General features: G+C 32.6%; 1 protein-coding gene across 1 annotated transcript; it reads right to left on the reverse strand.

Moving 5' to 3' along the window:
* Positions 1–6,150: 6,150 nt before the first annotated feature.
* LOC104876679 (olfactory receptor 6C70-like) lies at positions 6,151–7,109 on the reverse strand. Its single transcript, XM_010644845.1, is given in 2 exon segments — positions 6,151–6,212; positions 6,215–7,109. Coding segments are annotated over 2 exon segments (957 nt in total).
* Positions 7,110–15,067: the final 7,958 nt, after the last annotated feature.

Here is a 15,067-nt window from a genome sequence, read left to right on the forward strand (position 1 = left end):
CCTTACCTACGGAAAGTTCTTGTATCTTTGCCAATGACAGTTATTTTCAAAATGATCTTGTGTACCATTCACCATGTAACTCTCATGTATTGAAAAAAATAAAGAGTATCTGAAATGGAAAACCTACAAAAGAGACTCTCTAAAAATGCTTACGATTAAAACCAAAGTGATTATACTTACTATAAACAATACATATTTTAAAGCATGAAATTTTTCAATTAACTACTTAATTTTAATGAAAAGTTTAAAAAGAAAACTTTACTTTGTAAATCGGGATGGGTGAATGGATTGAAGGGAGGGCAGGGGAATGGGGAAAAAAGTAAGAACCAAGGTATATCATGTAAATGTACAAATTCCCAGTGATGAATGTCATCATATTGTATACCTAAAATGTACCAATAAACTTAAAAATAAATGTACAAATTCCCAGTGATGAATGTCATCATATTGTATACCTAAAATGTACCAATAAACTTAATGAAAGGCCAAAAAAAGAAACCGAGAAAACTTTATGGCCTCAATAAGTAGTACTGAAGCAGATAAAGTACCAGCAAAGAAGTTAAGATGATATGACTCCAATTTTTTCATGTGTTTTAAGTCATATATTAACAAATAAAGGGAGTGAGTGATTATTGGAAATTAAATTTGAAGCTCTAAAATCTCACTCAGGACAAAAAATAATAATTTTTTACCTGGAGGTGTAAGTTCAGAAGTACAATTACTTGAAATAAAAGAAAGCCACTGATGCTGACTATGAAGCTACTTCAGGAAAGGAAAAAAAAAAATCTCTGATCAGCTTGCACCACAGGCTCCCTTGCCTTTGTTTTGACATTCTACCTCTGACATTATGTTCCTAAAATTGGTGTCCTAGTCTTAAAATTAGGTAGACAGTCTGATTACTGTCATCCTTTAACCTGTGCTGTTGTAGTTTATTTCTTATATCATCTCAGAAAGTTGTAACCAAGACTTTGCTTCAAATCCCTGTTTGATCTTCTTAATAAGTGCGCCTCAGCGAGATGGATCTTAACAAGTCGCCACAAAAAGAGCATTATTACTTACAGACCAAGTCTTCCCTGAGGATTAGTAAAACAAGATCCCCACTCTAGTTCTCTGCTTACTCCGATGTAGAAAAAAATTTAAGAATACGTCAGCATCCTCATGCACACAGAAAAGCAAATGTCTTAGCACGAAGGCCATGGAACTCTGGGCCAGTTGCATCCAAGTGTGAGGTGTACTGAGGAACTCATCCCACACAGCCTTCCAGTCTCTGAGTTGCGTGAATGTTCTCTTCTCACTGGTGGTGTCAGGAGTGATGTCATATGGAAAGAAGTCTGGATGGTGAGGAAGATAGTGATTGCGATGTCATCATTCTAGTCAAGTACTAGCCCTGGCTTTGTGGTTCAGACTAAGAAAAACACTCAGATTCCTAGCACCAACTTACTTCTGTGTAACCTCATCAAAATTAGCCAATTCTTTGATAAAAATTCTTCATAATGCTGGTCTCCTTAATTTATAACTGATCCCTTGAAAACAGATGTTTCTAACCTGTCATGAGCATATATGATGAAAGCATTCACCCTGGTATGCTGATAAGTCTCTTGTAAACCTCCAGAGGTTTACATTAAATTAAAAACATGAGTTTTTCAGTGTGTTAAGATAAACGCATTGTAACATAATTACCTAAGATTTAGAGACATGCAGAATTCTACCTAGGTCTCTTAATGTTTGTTTCTGTGCTTATGACACTTGTGAACTCTCAACTAAAAACAAAAATCTAGCCCACGGGATATAAAAAAAGCTTCAAATCCATGTAACTAGCAATTAGTCTACTGTAATGAGGCACTGTGTTCCCTGTGATAGATTTCTGAATTAAGGTATTGCATTTTTCTTTCATACAAGAAAATGAATAGATCATTGATAAATCCACAGCTCTTGTGACTCAAACTGCAGAAAATTTACAAACAATATCATATTTTGTTACTTTTTAACTTTTCTTTGGTTATAATGCTCATTTAATCCAAGAGCAGCATGTATTCTGAATGCACAGTGAGAAAAATGCCACAAATTTACAGGATTTTTGAAATGTCTGGACTATAATTTGATCATTTCAAGGCTAGCTGTGGAATGTGAAAATAAAATGTTTCTCCTTATAAATATAGAATATCTTTATCAGACTAGTCCTTTTATGAGTTATTATTATGACAAAAATATTATTAAAATAATAAATTAAGCACTATGAGGGCCAGGAATTTAGCTCAGTGGTTTGGTGGCCTGCCTTGCAAGTGCAAGGACTCGAGTTCAACCCCCCCCAAAAAATTAAGCACTATGTTTAAAAAGCAACTTTACTTGAGACATCTGAAAACTACTAAACAGGCAAAGATTAGCATGACTATGATCCTTGGAATCATTCCATACTATCAGACTACTTTTCCCCCAAGAGAATTTCCCAAATTGTGGAGTTGGGTGAGAATACAGCTAAAGCAGAAACCAGTAATCTTTATAAATTGAGAAAATAGAAATTAGATGACATGTGGAGGTCAAGAAGTAGATAGAAAACCCTTCCCAAAGGTAGAAATTTTCATTGCAGGACTTCAAAAATGAACACACAAGTCCCACTGAAACCATTTTCTATCTCCTAGATTCCACATATAAAAAAGAAAACTACAAAGAATTCAAAGAAAAGTAGGACTTGACAAAATTGATGGTGCAATTGATACAGAACAATCCTTTGAGACCTAAAACGAGCAAGATAAAGATGACCTTTTGGTCCTCTATCTGTACAATAAAAAAAGATACATAACTTTTTGGAGAAAAATGACATCATACAGAGCACCTAAAACTTTCTGACCGCAATGTCTGGCATCCAATGAAAAATGTAAAAGAAATATTATAGAAGTGGGTGGAAATGAAGAAAATAAATATAACTACAGTTACTAAACATCAACTAATTAAAATATCATCCCATGTAACAAATACATCATAGAAAAGGATTGTAAAGATGTTGGAATGAATGAGCAGACAACACTAAAAAGTATGGACAATTAAAATATAAACTGATATTTAATTTAAAACATCCATAAAATTCTAGAATTAAAAATCTGTGATTTTTTTGTTTTGTTTTGTTTTGTTTTGTTTTGTTTGCAACTGGGATTGAACTCGGGACCTTGCATATGTGAGGCAGGTGGCAGAACCACTGAGCTAAATCCCTGGCCCTAAAAGTAAAAATATAATATATGAGATATCAAAATTATTGAATACGTTAATCAGTAGAAAAAAAGCAAAAATAAAGTTGATTATTAAAAACCCGACATAGACACAAAGAAAAACAAAAGTATGTATCTCACAATCACACTGTTAACAGCAAAACCAATAGAAAATCTTGGAAGTAACCCAGCAGGTATTTTACCACCAACAGAAGACAGTGTACCTTGAAATAGTGACCTTGACATAGCAACTTCAAAGTGCTGAAAAATTGAAAAAGCAGAATTATACATTAAAAGAAAATATCTATCCAAATAAAGACAAAGTAAACAGAAGGCAATGCAATGTAATTTCTCGCACACCTCCCTGTTTAGAAAAATTGAAAAAAGTTGTAATGAAGAAAATGATTCCAAATATACATGCATACAAAACCCTTTATGCAAAAGGCATAAAGAATGAAAACACATAAAGGTAGAAGACTACAAAAATAAAAATAGAAAATAAATATTTTTTGTTTAAAATATGCATAGACGTATGTGTGATAACAATATCATGAAGAGCAGAAATAGCTACTTGAAGACATTATTGCTAATTTCCTTCTAAGTGTAGGGCTACTGAGGATGTGATTAAAAAATACCTTAAACTATTTTACAAATGTAGGGATAGGAATAAAGAACATGTGTGGTAATTTAAAACAAGTGGCAAGATATTAGACATAAAAGTTGGAATTATTGGAATGATTATTATAATTTTTAAAAATATAAAAATTGCATTAGACTAAACATTGAAATGAAAATACAAATATTATCATAACCAACTTTAAGATTTTATTATGAAATAAATGTAAATCCAAGAATACATGAATTAAAAACAAAGTGATGGAATAAAAAATAAAATTAAAAATAAAGTGATGGCACAAAAAAATTTCATGATTGTGTCAATAACAAACAAATTAGTTTTGGGCAAAATATGCTGCTAGGGATGAAATAAAATTTTACAATGATAAATGATTAAATTCATTTGCTTTTTATACATGTACCTTGGTTTATGAACTTACTGTTTTATAATTTGGGGGGAAGATGCCTACATTTGTATTTGGGTAGAATTATGTGGGCAGGACTAATTTTGATTTCTTATTTAAGGTAGTGGCTACTAGGTCTTAAGTTTGACTTTTACTTTAAGTAACAATTTCAGAATATATTATACATAGTTTCTAATATATATTTTTCTACAGTATATTGTCAACTATTGATACTTTATAGCTGTACCATTTATTCTATATGAGCCAGCATTTGACTGTATAAAAGGATTTACTTTTTCCTTGTTTATTTTCTTTTTAATTATATATCCATACAAATATAAAAATGTATCTTGTTCCATTATAGTAATTATAAGCATTAGTTTTTATCATATGGTTGTTTGTTCCAGATTTTTCCAGATGAACTTCCTTTAAGACATTATTATTCCTTTTTGACAATTACTACCATTTTATTTATTAATTATCCAATATACTAAAGAAGTTTAATGCTGAGTTCTGGGCCAAGTACAGATATGGTTTCCATGTGCAGTTCATTCCTATGGGTGAAACTGATTTTGATCAAAACAGGAAAAATGAATTTTGTAAAGGTGCAAAGAAAACTGATGTTGCAGCTCATTTGTGGAAGTATTTAAAAGTCTACAAGTGAAAAAATATAACATTTAAATTTCCCAACAAGGTATAATTTATGAGGAAAACAAATGTGCCTGTCAAATGTAAGATGGTGTTTCTTTGCTGGTCTACTATTAGTCTTAAAATGGTAATAAGCAGAAAATGTTCAAGTTTTCCTGGAAAGCCTAAGTGCTGGAATTTAGTTCAGCTACCTTTATTCACATATTTTGTCTGGAGGTCAGTTTAAGGGCTCCAGATTTTGCATATGCAGCTCTCCTGTGGCCTCTCTTTAGAACCAATCTGAGCTTTTCCATAGCATGATGGTTGGCTTCTGTAGGTAAGTGCTCCTAAGCGGAGAGACTCCTCTTCCTCTTTCCTGCCATCCTATCTTGGTTGGAACTGTCATTCACCCCTGCCTAAATTCAAAGAAAACAGGCTCCACTTCTTGGAATTAATGTAGTTGTCTTGAAATGTAAAAACATTATATCTTTAAATTTACATACATCTGATCTTCCTTACTTTCTTGAAATTTATTGTGAAGATCAGAGTCCACCAATAATCTAGTAATAAATTTCATTTCATTCTTTTATATTTGCTGTGCCTATTGTCATTAAAATCAGGAGACAAGCATATTTGAAAATATTGACTATAGAAATGCATGATAACTATAGTTGTACATGAGAACAAATACTACTGACTGACATATATGGAAGATAATCTTGTGCTAATACATTAATTACCACCATGTTGCATATCATTTGGTATAATGGCATAATCATATAAGCATCAGGACAATTATAGATTGCAACAGCTTTGTGTTCTAAAAATCTGATACTTTGAAGTAAAAAAATAGAATTTCACTCATCTACTCGAGAAAAAATAAAATATAGTTTATTTTTTAAATTGAGTACATTTGCAAATATTGATATTCACTGTAATTCATGGTTAAAATTTATATCAAACTAAAAATGATTATGTGAAAGTTAATATAATTCATCTTTTATCCCTACTTGTGCAATACAGTAATTGAAATGTTTAAGAGACATGATACTGTATATTCTTGAAGTTTTATACAGAATGAACTGTTTATTAAATCCTATTTCATTTTTATTGCAAATTTTATAATGCTCAACAGAAATCATTATAATAATATTGCACAATAAAATGACTTTTCCCAAAGGAGAATATGCTTTCTTACTATGTTGACAATTAACATCTCACACATTTTAAATATTAACTATCAGTGCTTAATCTAGAAGAGACAAATTAGCTTTTTAAAGTTATTTTTATGCTTTCATTTACTATTTCAATAAATGATGTTTCTTTTCTGAAGCAGAAAATATCTTTCTAAACACTGCTCTGAGGCTTGTTTAACTTGCTGATTCCTCAGAGTATAAATGAATGGGTTCAACAAAGGGGCAACTGAAGTGTTGAGCACAGCTATTCCTTTGCTTAAAGTAACTCTTTCCTTTGCTGATGGCTTTATGAGGATGAAGATGCAGCTGCCATACGTTAGAGAGACAACAATCACGTGGGAAGAACATGTGGAAAAAGCTTTTTTCTTTTGCTGAGCTGAGGGGAATTTCAGAACTGTCTTGATGATGTGAGAGTAGGGAAGGATAACTAATAATAAGGTGACAATGAGTGTCATCACAGCTAAGAAGAAAGCCGTGGATTCTAGTAAATGTGTGTCTGAGCAAGACAGTTGCAGGATGGGAGAAACGTCACAAATGAAATGATCGATGGCATTCGAAGCACAGAAATCCAATTTGAGACCCAGTATCAGTGGAGAGAAAATAACCAGGAATCCAGTTAGCCAGGAACTCAGGACAAGCTGATGGCAAACTTTGTCGCTCATGCTGGATGCATATTGCGAAGGTTTGCAGGTGGCAACATAGCGGTCATAGGACATAACAGCCAAAAGAAAAAATTCCGTACCTCCCAAGAATATGTAAAAAAAAAAAAGCTGAGTTACACAACCATTATAGGAAATTGTCTTTTCCCTGGTTACAATGGTGTTTAGGAATCTGGGAATGCAAGCAGTTGTGAATGAAATTTCAAGTAAGGAGAAATTACGGAGGAAGAAGTACATTGGGGTCTTGAGATGGGAATCCAGCAGAGTGAGGGCAATGATGGTTAAGTTCCCTACCACACTCAACACATAATTTAGAAGAAGAAATAAGAAAATTATAATTTGTAACTGAGAATTATCTGTCAACCCCAGAAGGATAAACTGTATCTGTCTTGTATGGTTCCTCATTTCTCTTTTGTGATTTCAATGAAATTCTATAAATAAAAATTCATAAAGTCAAACTACACGGATAGGCATATACCCAAGAAAAAAATCGATGCTCCTCATCATTCCTATTTAAAAGGTGATTCTCCAAAAATGTGAAAGCTTTGATATATGACTCTGAGACAGAAACTTTTCACTGAAATTTAAAAGTTCTGTGGAAGTGAATTCATTTTGGAAATAAATCTGCAAATCCAATACCGGTTGATTGTTTTCAGCCTTCTGGTTCAAACTACCAGTTATTTGTAAGTAATTTAAAATGTGTTCGATTGGTAAATAAGTTAAATAATACTATTGTATCAGGATTCAAAAAGTACCAAGTTAAAAATCAATTTTACCTAAAGATAGTCATGCCAGGATAATGAATTAAGACCTACAGTTAGATCCTGAACTTTTAAATTTCAAATTAAACTGACTATTCCAACAGTCCAACTTTTACTTTTTGCAACTTCTCTATGAGCTGTTGATAGACATAAATGTGCTAAAAATGTGTTAATATCACAAAAATAAGTACTGTTTGAATCTAAGGAAATTGAAAAAGAACAATTACGTATATATATCCACATTTATGAAACAAAACAAAAGAATCTGCTTATTTTGCTAAATGTAACAAAGTTCAAAAAATAAAACTGGAAACAGAACAGACCCTGCATGCCCTCACCTTCTCTACCCAGTTATAGGTATTTAGATTTTAAATACCTGTTTTCCACATGTAAGGCTCTGAGAGTGTTACAGAGTGAATAATAAAGCAAGAGTATAGCAAACATGGGAGCTTATTCAGAATTATAAAATGGATTTAACACTAAAAGATAAAAGTTTGAGCAACTCTTTTATTGCTTAACAATGAATTTCTCAAAGTTAAACTATCTCAAACCACAATAACATGGCTAAATCAGGAGTTCAGAATTGAAGCCAGAAATCTCACATAACTTTTATTTTATCACTTACTTATTACTGGGTATATGTTCCTTGGAAAATTAATTTCCTTATTTTAGTTTATCTCTAAAAATACAGTAAAACAGTTTTGATCTCAGTTGCAAAAATCAAATGAGGTGTGCACAGAGGATATCAATGTCTAATGATTGCTTATAACCAGGAAAGAGACCAGTCTCTATCCACAGACAATGTCATCAAGTTTGTCTTTTTTATAAAGTTAGAGAGCTGCAGTTGGGCCCAGGATCCCTGATCACAGAAGTCTGCTGAGCCCAGTGAGAGGCTCTGGATATAGAAATAGGTTCCATTTTAATTATGAAATAAATCAGGAACTTTCTTTAAAATTTAATAATAAAACAGACTTTTCTTTTGCCAATTTTTAGCATTCAATAAGGACAGAATAAGTTTTAAGTTCTTGGTTCCAAAAATGAACATATTTGAGTGACTTCTTCAAGTCCACTTTTAAGATACAGCGAAGGACAACTGAAGGGAATACAGTAGGAAACACTGTTTGTAGCATAATTGCTTAAAACAACTAGGAATAAACTGATGTTACTAAAACACAGATATTAATTTTCAATAGCTCTGCTTATGAACTTTCAAAATTAAAAAATGAATCCTGCTGAATCAGTATTTGTCTAATTTATGACATTTTCCAAATTCTAGTGTAATATGGAAAATTATACGATGTGCACGTTATAAAATATAGCAAATCTGTTTCAAATTCCTATGGAGCTCACAATTATTCAATAGGATGCAAAGATGGATAAAATTGCTCAACTTGAAAGTATGGCTTCTATGTTTTTAGATTATACATTAGAAACCCTTTATATAGTAAAGTCAAAATCCTAGTATACTTTAAAGCATGTATAGCTTGGAAAAATACAGTAAAAGTCAAACCTCTGATAATCCCAATAAAACATGTAAAATGTTTGTGGTTAGAAGACAGTGATAAATGAGAGAGTGCAGAAAATCAAAATGTTTTTAAACTTAAAAATCTAAATCCAGACACATTGCATGCTTATAATCCCTGGCTACTCTGGAGGTTGAGGCAAGAGGATAGAAAGTGGAGGCCAGCATGGATAACTTAGTCCATCTCAAAATACAAAACAAAAAAAGGACTGGGAGTGTACTTCAGTGGTAGAGTGTTGTTTAGCTGAAGCCCTGGATTCAATCCTTGTTCTCATAGAAAATTGAAGGGAGCAAATTTTAAAAATATAATGACAGCCATGCACTTACATTTTTATGAAAATAAAATTAGTTATTAAGAAATAGTATAAACATGAGTGTGCATATATCACTGTTCTTTTAATTCTTTTGGAAAGATACCCAGCAGAGGGATGGCTGGGTCAAATTGAACCTGGTATAACTAACAATGTGAAATAGGAAGAAAAGGGCTAAAAGTGTAGGGGAAAGGAAATAAGGGAAAAGAAAAAATATGAGAAAAGGAAAAAATAGAAACAAAGTCTTTGTAAATAGAAAAGGGTGGAGGGGGTGAAGGGAGGGCAGGGATAAGGAGAAAAAATGAGAATCAAGACCTGTCATGTAAAGGTACAAGATCCCAGTGATGAATGTAGCTGTACTGTGTACCTAAAATGTACCAATAAACTCAATGAGAAACCAAAGAAATAGAGTAAAAAAATTCTCAAGTAATTCTCAAGTATTACTAGCAAACTACAAAAATAGATATATTGAAAATGAGTTTTTAAATCTATGTACTAACTTCAATAAATTGAAAACATTTCAAAGGCTGTTTAAGCAAGCTATATAAGGTCTAAGAATAAATAATTTTCATTTGTTTGAAATATTTCAAGTACAGAGAAAAATTAGAGGTTGCAAGCTATGCCCAAATAACTAAGTCTTAGAAAAGAAACCAAACATAACTTAAAAGACAAGTGTAAAAGTATAAAAATGAAAAATAAACACACCATAGTATGTTTGCTTGCAATAGACTATTTTACTGCTAATAAAATATTCAAGCTATCATTAATGGGAAATATGAATAAATCTTAGATACAGAATATTAAATTCAAAATAAAACAATTGAGTCTATACAGTACATATAGTACTGTACCACATACAGTACAATGGGATTGATTGGTACATAAGTACATACAGACTCAGAAAAATATTATGGAGAGGTGTAAGTGTATGTATGTGTGTATTTGTGCTTGTATGTGAAAATATACTATGATTGTTGAAAAAACTGTCTTTTCTAATGATTATTTCCATTATGAATGCCTAAATGCTTCTAGTTACTGCATATACTTTTTTATTCATTGTTTATTGGTACATTTTATGTATACAATATAATGACATTTGCAGTGGAACTTGACATAAGAGTATCCATCTTGTAAGAAACGTAAGGACATCTGAGTCCCAGGCAGACCAGTCATCTCAGGACAAGAAATGCAAGCAATTCCGTCTGAGTGCCTGGCAGACCAGTCGTCTCAGGATAAGAAGTGCAAGCAATTCTTGTTTGTCCCTTGTTAATCTCCCAAGAGGATGTAGACAAAGTAAAAGATGTGTTTTTTTCCAGCTTTAATTGAGTTTATTGGTACATTTTAGGGATACAGTACAGTTACATTCATTGTTGGGATCTTGTACCTCTACATGACAAGTCTTGGTTCTCCTTTTTTCCCCTTGTCCCTGCCCTCCCTTCACCCCCTCCTCCCCTCCCCATCTACAAACACTTTATTTTCATCTTTTCATTATCTCACATTTTTTTCTTTTCCCTTATTACCCTTCCCCTACCCATCCCACCTTCCCTACACCTTTAGCTCCTTTCTTCTCATTTCTAAATGACAGTAATCTTATTAGGATCTTATGTTTTATTGCCGATTATTCACACCAGGGAAACTATTAAGGGGTTAGAAGGACAAAGTAAAAAGCAAAGTTGTTTTTGCGAACACAGCTGGCCAAAATATTATATAACTTTAGATATAAGATAAAATGCTAAAAACATGCTTTTCCTGTGATGCTCTGAATAGCTTCAGTAAATATTGCAGCTGTGATCATGAGGCTTCTCTTTGCCTGAGCGAGCTGCAGTCCTCTGATCCTGCTCCTCACATCTTGCCTCTCTTCATTTTGCGTCACCAACTCACTCGGGGAATCGGCGACAGACATTCGTCGTTTGGAATTTGTACCTTTACATGATATATCTTCGTTTTTATTTTTTCCCCATTCCCTGCCTCTTTCCAGCCCTCCACCCCTCCCTATTTACAAAGACTTTGTTTCCATTTTTTCTCATATTTTTCCTCGCCTTTATTTCCTTTTACCCCCAGCATTGCCCCTGCCCCTTCCCCTTTTTGACCATATACTTGAAATTTTTATAATATTAAAACATGGTGCAAAATATTTTGATTCAGTTTTATATGAGAAGCTATAATGTTATCAATACTATAAAATTATTTACTTCAATATGAGAAAATGAAAAAATGGAAATAAAGTGTTTGTAAATGGTGAGGGAAGGAGGGAGTGAAGGGAGGGCAGGGACAATGGGAAAAAATGAGAACCAAGACCTGTCATGTAGAGGTACAAGATCACAATGATGAATGTAACTGTATTGTATACGTAAATGTACCAATAAACTCAATAAAAAATTTATTTACTGCATAGTGAAATAGAATAGTTTTAATTTAAATCATACAATGATAATCCAAAAGTTTAACTGTCTTCTTTTTTGTGTTATTTTATAAACAGAATATAAGGCCAAAGGATTATCCCAGAGAACATCAATTTATATTTTATCACCTCATAGATTTCATAATTCAAGCAATATCAGGCTTTCTATGTAGAGCAAGGTCATGTGAGGAGGCATTAATAAATTCCTAGAGGTACTCTTTCATCAAAACCAAGATTATGAAAGAATATTGATGATCTCCACTATTTTACTACAAATCGTAATTATAAAAAAATTATAAATTCAAATAAATATCTGATTGGTAGGTGAAGTAAATATACTTTCTGATGATTCAGTTGATTCCTTAAAAATATACAATAATAAATGGAAAAGATTTCCAAAGTACATTAGTCAGTAACGAGAACAGATAAATTTCTAAAGAGCACAACATTTTTGAATAGTATAAAATTTATCTTTCTCAAAATTGTTCTTTAAAAACCCCAATTAATTGAATTCCCCAATACAGAGAATAGGCTAAATGTTATGGTGTTCTATATGAGTGAAAAATAAAACATAAAAAAAACTTTTGAAATAATAAATTTTAAAAATTATTGTATTCATTTAGGTAATAACATGCTTTGCAGAGAGGACATAGATAACATATATTTTTACCATGAATATTTCAGTGTATTTTAGATATATTCCAAAAAAGTTTGTATAAATTGATTGTATCTTTTATAATAATTACATATGATAGATGTAGCTATAAAAATAGTGCTAAAAGCTGGGCGTGGTGGCTCATGCCTGTAATCCCAGCACTCAGGAGGCTGAGGCAGGATGATCGCTGTGAGTTCGAGACCAGCCTGGGCTACAGAGTGAGTTCCAGGTCAGTCTCAACTACATAATAAGACTCTCTCAAAAACAAAACAAAACAAAACAAAATATTGTGCTAAAATAAATTTCTCTTGATATTAAGTTACAATAAGCTCATGGCATTTAAATCATGTCATTTTAATGTTGTGTCAAAAGAAGCAAATAAACATATAAGTATTCCAATTTTTCTAATTTCTTATTAAATAAAAATAAACAACAATTATTGAATTGACAAACTGATCAATGCAGTTTTAAAACCAGTAAGTAGGCATGTGTTCTTCAAGAAGTGCAAATTTGACACTTAGAAATTATCAGTAATAATTGACATTGGTCACATGTGTTGGCACCAGCAATTCCAAAAGTGCTACTTTTTTTTGTTTGTTTTTTTGCACCTGGGATTGAACTCGGGTCCTTGCGCTTGCAAGGCAGGCCACTGAACCGCTGAGCTAAACCCCCTGCCCTACTTTTTCTATTTTTTAAAATGTATTTAAACATGTGAAGTCAACTGTATAGGAAAACTTCTTTCAACCTTGTTGCTGAATAGATTTCTAAATTACTTGGATTTTCTTTAGCTAGACACAGTAGAAAAATCATCACAGTATTCAAGTGCAGTGTTTGGTTTGAACAAAGAAAACCTCAGAGATACAAGCTTAAGTACATAAGTAAATACTCATGTTTGTCACTCATGAATTCAAAATACAGAAAGTGAGTGATTATTGATGTTTCATAAAATATGTATATAATAGCAGATTTAAACTACTATTTCTTCCATTTGGGCAATTTACATTGCAGGTGTAATTATTCCTAAATTACTGAAAGAAAACTACCACTCATTTACTTACCATTAGAAATATATATTAGTATCTTTTTCCTCTCTGGAATAGAGAAGTAACCACAATTAAAGGCAAATGTACTCATTAGAAAACAATATTTAAATTATCTGATAATAAAACTATCTTCAAATTATCTCTCAGGGTAGATCCAAGTAGGGATCAAAGATATAAATGTCTTAACTATTTAGCTACTTTTATCCACTCTCAAGTGTGTATGAACACACAGCAGTATATCTGCTTTGGACAATACTGACTTCTATTAAAAACTTCTTTTAAAACCAAATCAATGGTAAAAAATGTATGTCCAACTTTCCCATCTCATGAGCCTTCACAAAGATTATGATAACTGAGATGATTTAGTGGAAACTAGCAAGCACTAGTTTCCAATTATTTAAAAAATGTAAATTCTTCTCTAAGGAAAGTCTGAAGGAAATAGCATCCCTGAGGAAAAACAGAAAAGCTTCAAACATATCAAAACAACCCAAAAAATGGCCTTTTTATCTTTATTTTTTAATTAATTATATTTTAATTAAAGAATAGGTTTATTGTTTCAAACATGAAGCTATAAAATACCATTGGATTTATCACATTAAAATAATTATAATAACTGTCCCCAATGGAGGAAGGATGGCCTCTATAATAAATAGTGTTGGAAAAACTGGATCTCAACCTGCCAAACATTAAAACTGGACCCTTATCTTTCACCATTCACTAAATTAAAATCCAAGTGGATTAAAGACCTAAATATTAAAACAGAAACACTAAACTTGCTGGAAGAGAAGTTAGGCAGAACTCTTGAAGACATTGGCATAGGAAAAGACTTTATGAACAAATCCTGAGGAGCTCAGGAACTAGCAGAAAGAATCAACAACTGGGATCTCATCTTATTAAAAAGCTTCTGCACTGCAAAAGGAACCATCAACAGAACTAAGAGACAACCTACAATGTGGGAAAAAGTTTTTACCAGCTGCTCCTCAGACAAAGGACTATTATCTAAAATATATAAAGAACTCAGAACAATCAGCACCCCCCCTCAAATATAAAGACCCGATTCAAAAATGGACATCTGAAATGAACAGACAATTCTCAGACAAGGAAGTAAAAGCAGCAGGTAAATATATGAAAAAATGTTCCACATCACTGGTCATTCAAGAGATGCAGATGAAAACAACACTGAGATTCTACCTCACCCCACAAAGAATGGCTGCTATTAAGAAATCACTCAATAAGAAATTTTGGCGGAGTTTTGGGAGAAAGGAACCCTTCTCCATTGTTGGTGGGAGTGCAGACTGGTACAATCAGTATGGAAATCAATATGGAGATACCTCAAAGAGCTGGCACTAGAGGTTCCATTTGACCCAGCCATCCCTCTGCTGGGTATCTTTCCAAAAGAATTAAAAGAATCAATAAGATTACTGACATTTAGAAATGGGAGGAAAGGAGCTAAAGGTGTAGGGAAGGTGTGATACGTAGGGGAAGAACAAAAAGGGAAAAGAAAAAAATGTGAGAGAATGAAAAGATGAAAATAAAGTGTTTGTAGATGGGGAGGGGAGGAGGGGGTGAAGGGAGGGCAGAGGTAAGGGGAAAAAATGAGAATCAAGACTTGCCATGTAAAGGTACATGATCCCAACAATGAATGTAACTGTACTGTATCCCTAAATGTA

The sequence above is a fragment of the Fukomys damarensis genome, unplaced genomic scaffold, assembly GCF_012274545.1.
Source record: "Fukomys damarensis isolate Sample0158 unplaced genomic scaffold, DMR_v1.0_HiC HiC_scaffold_15, whole genome shotgun sequence".
Classification (NCBI taxonomy): Eukaryota; Metazoa; Chordata; class Mammalia; order Rodentia; family Bathyergidae; genus Fukomys; species Fukomys damarensis.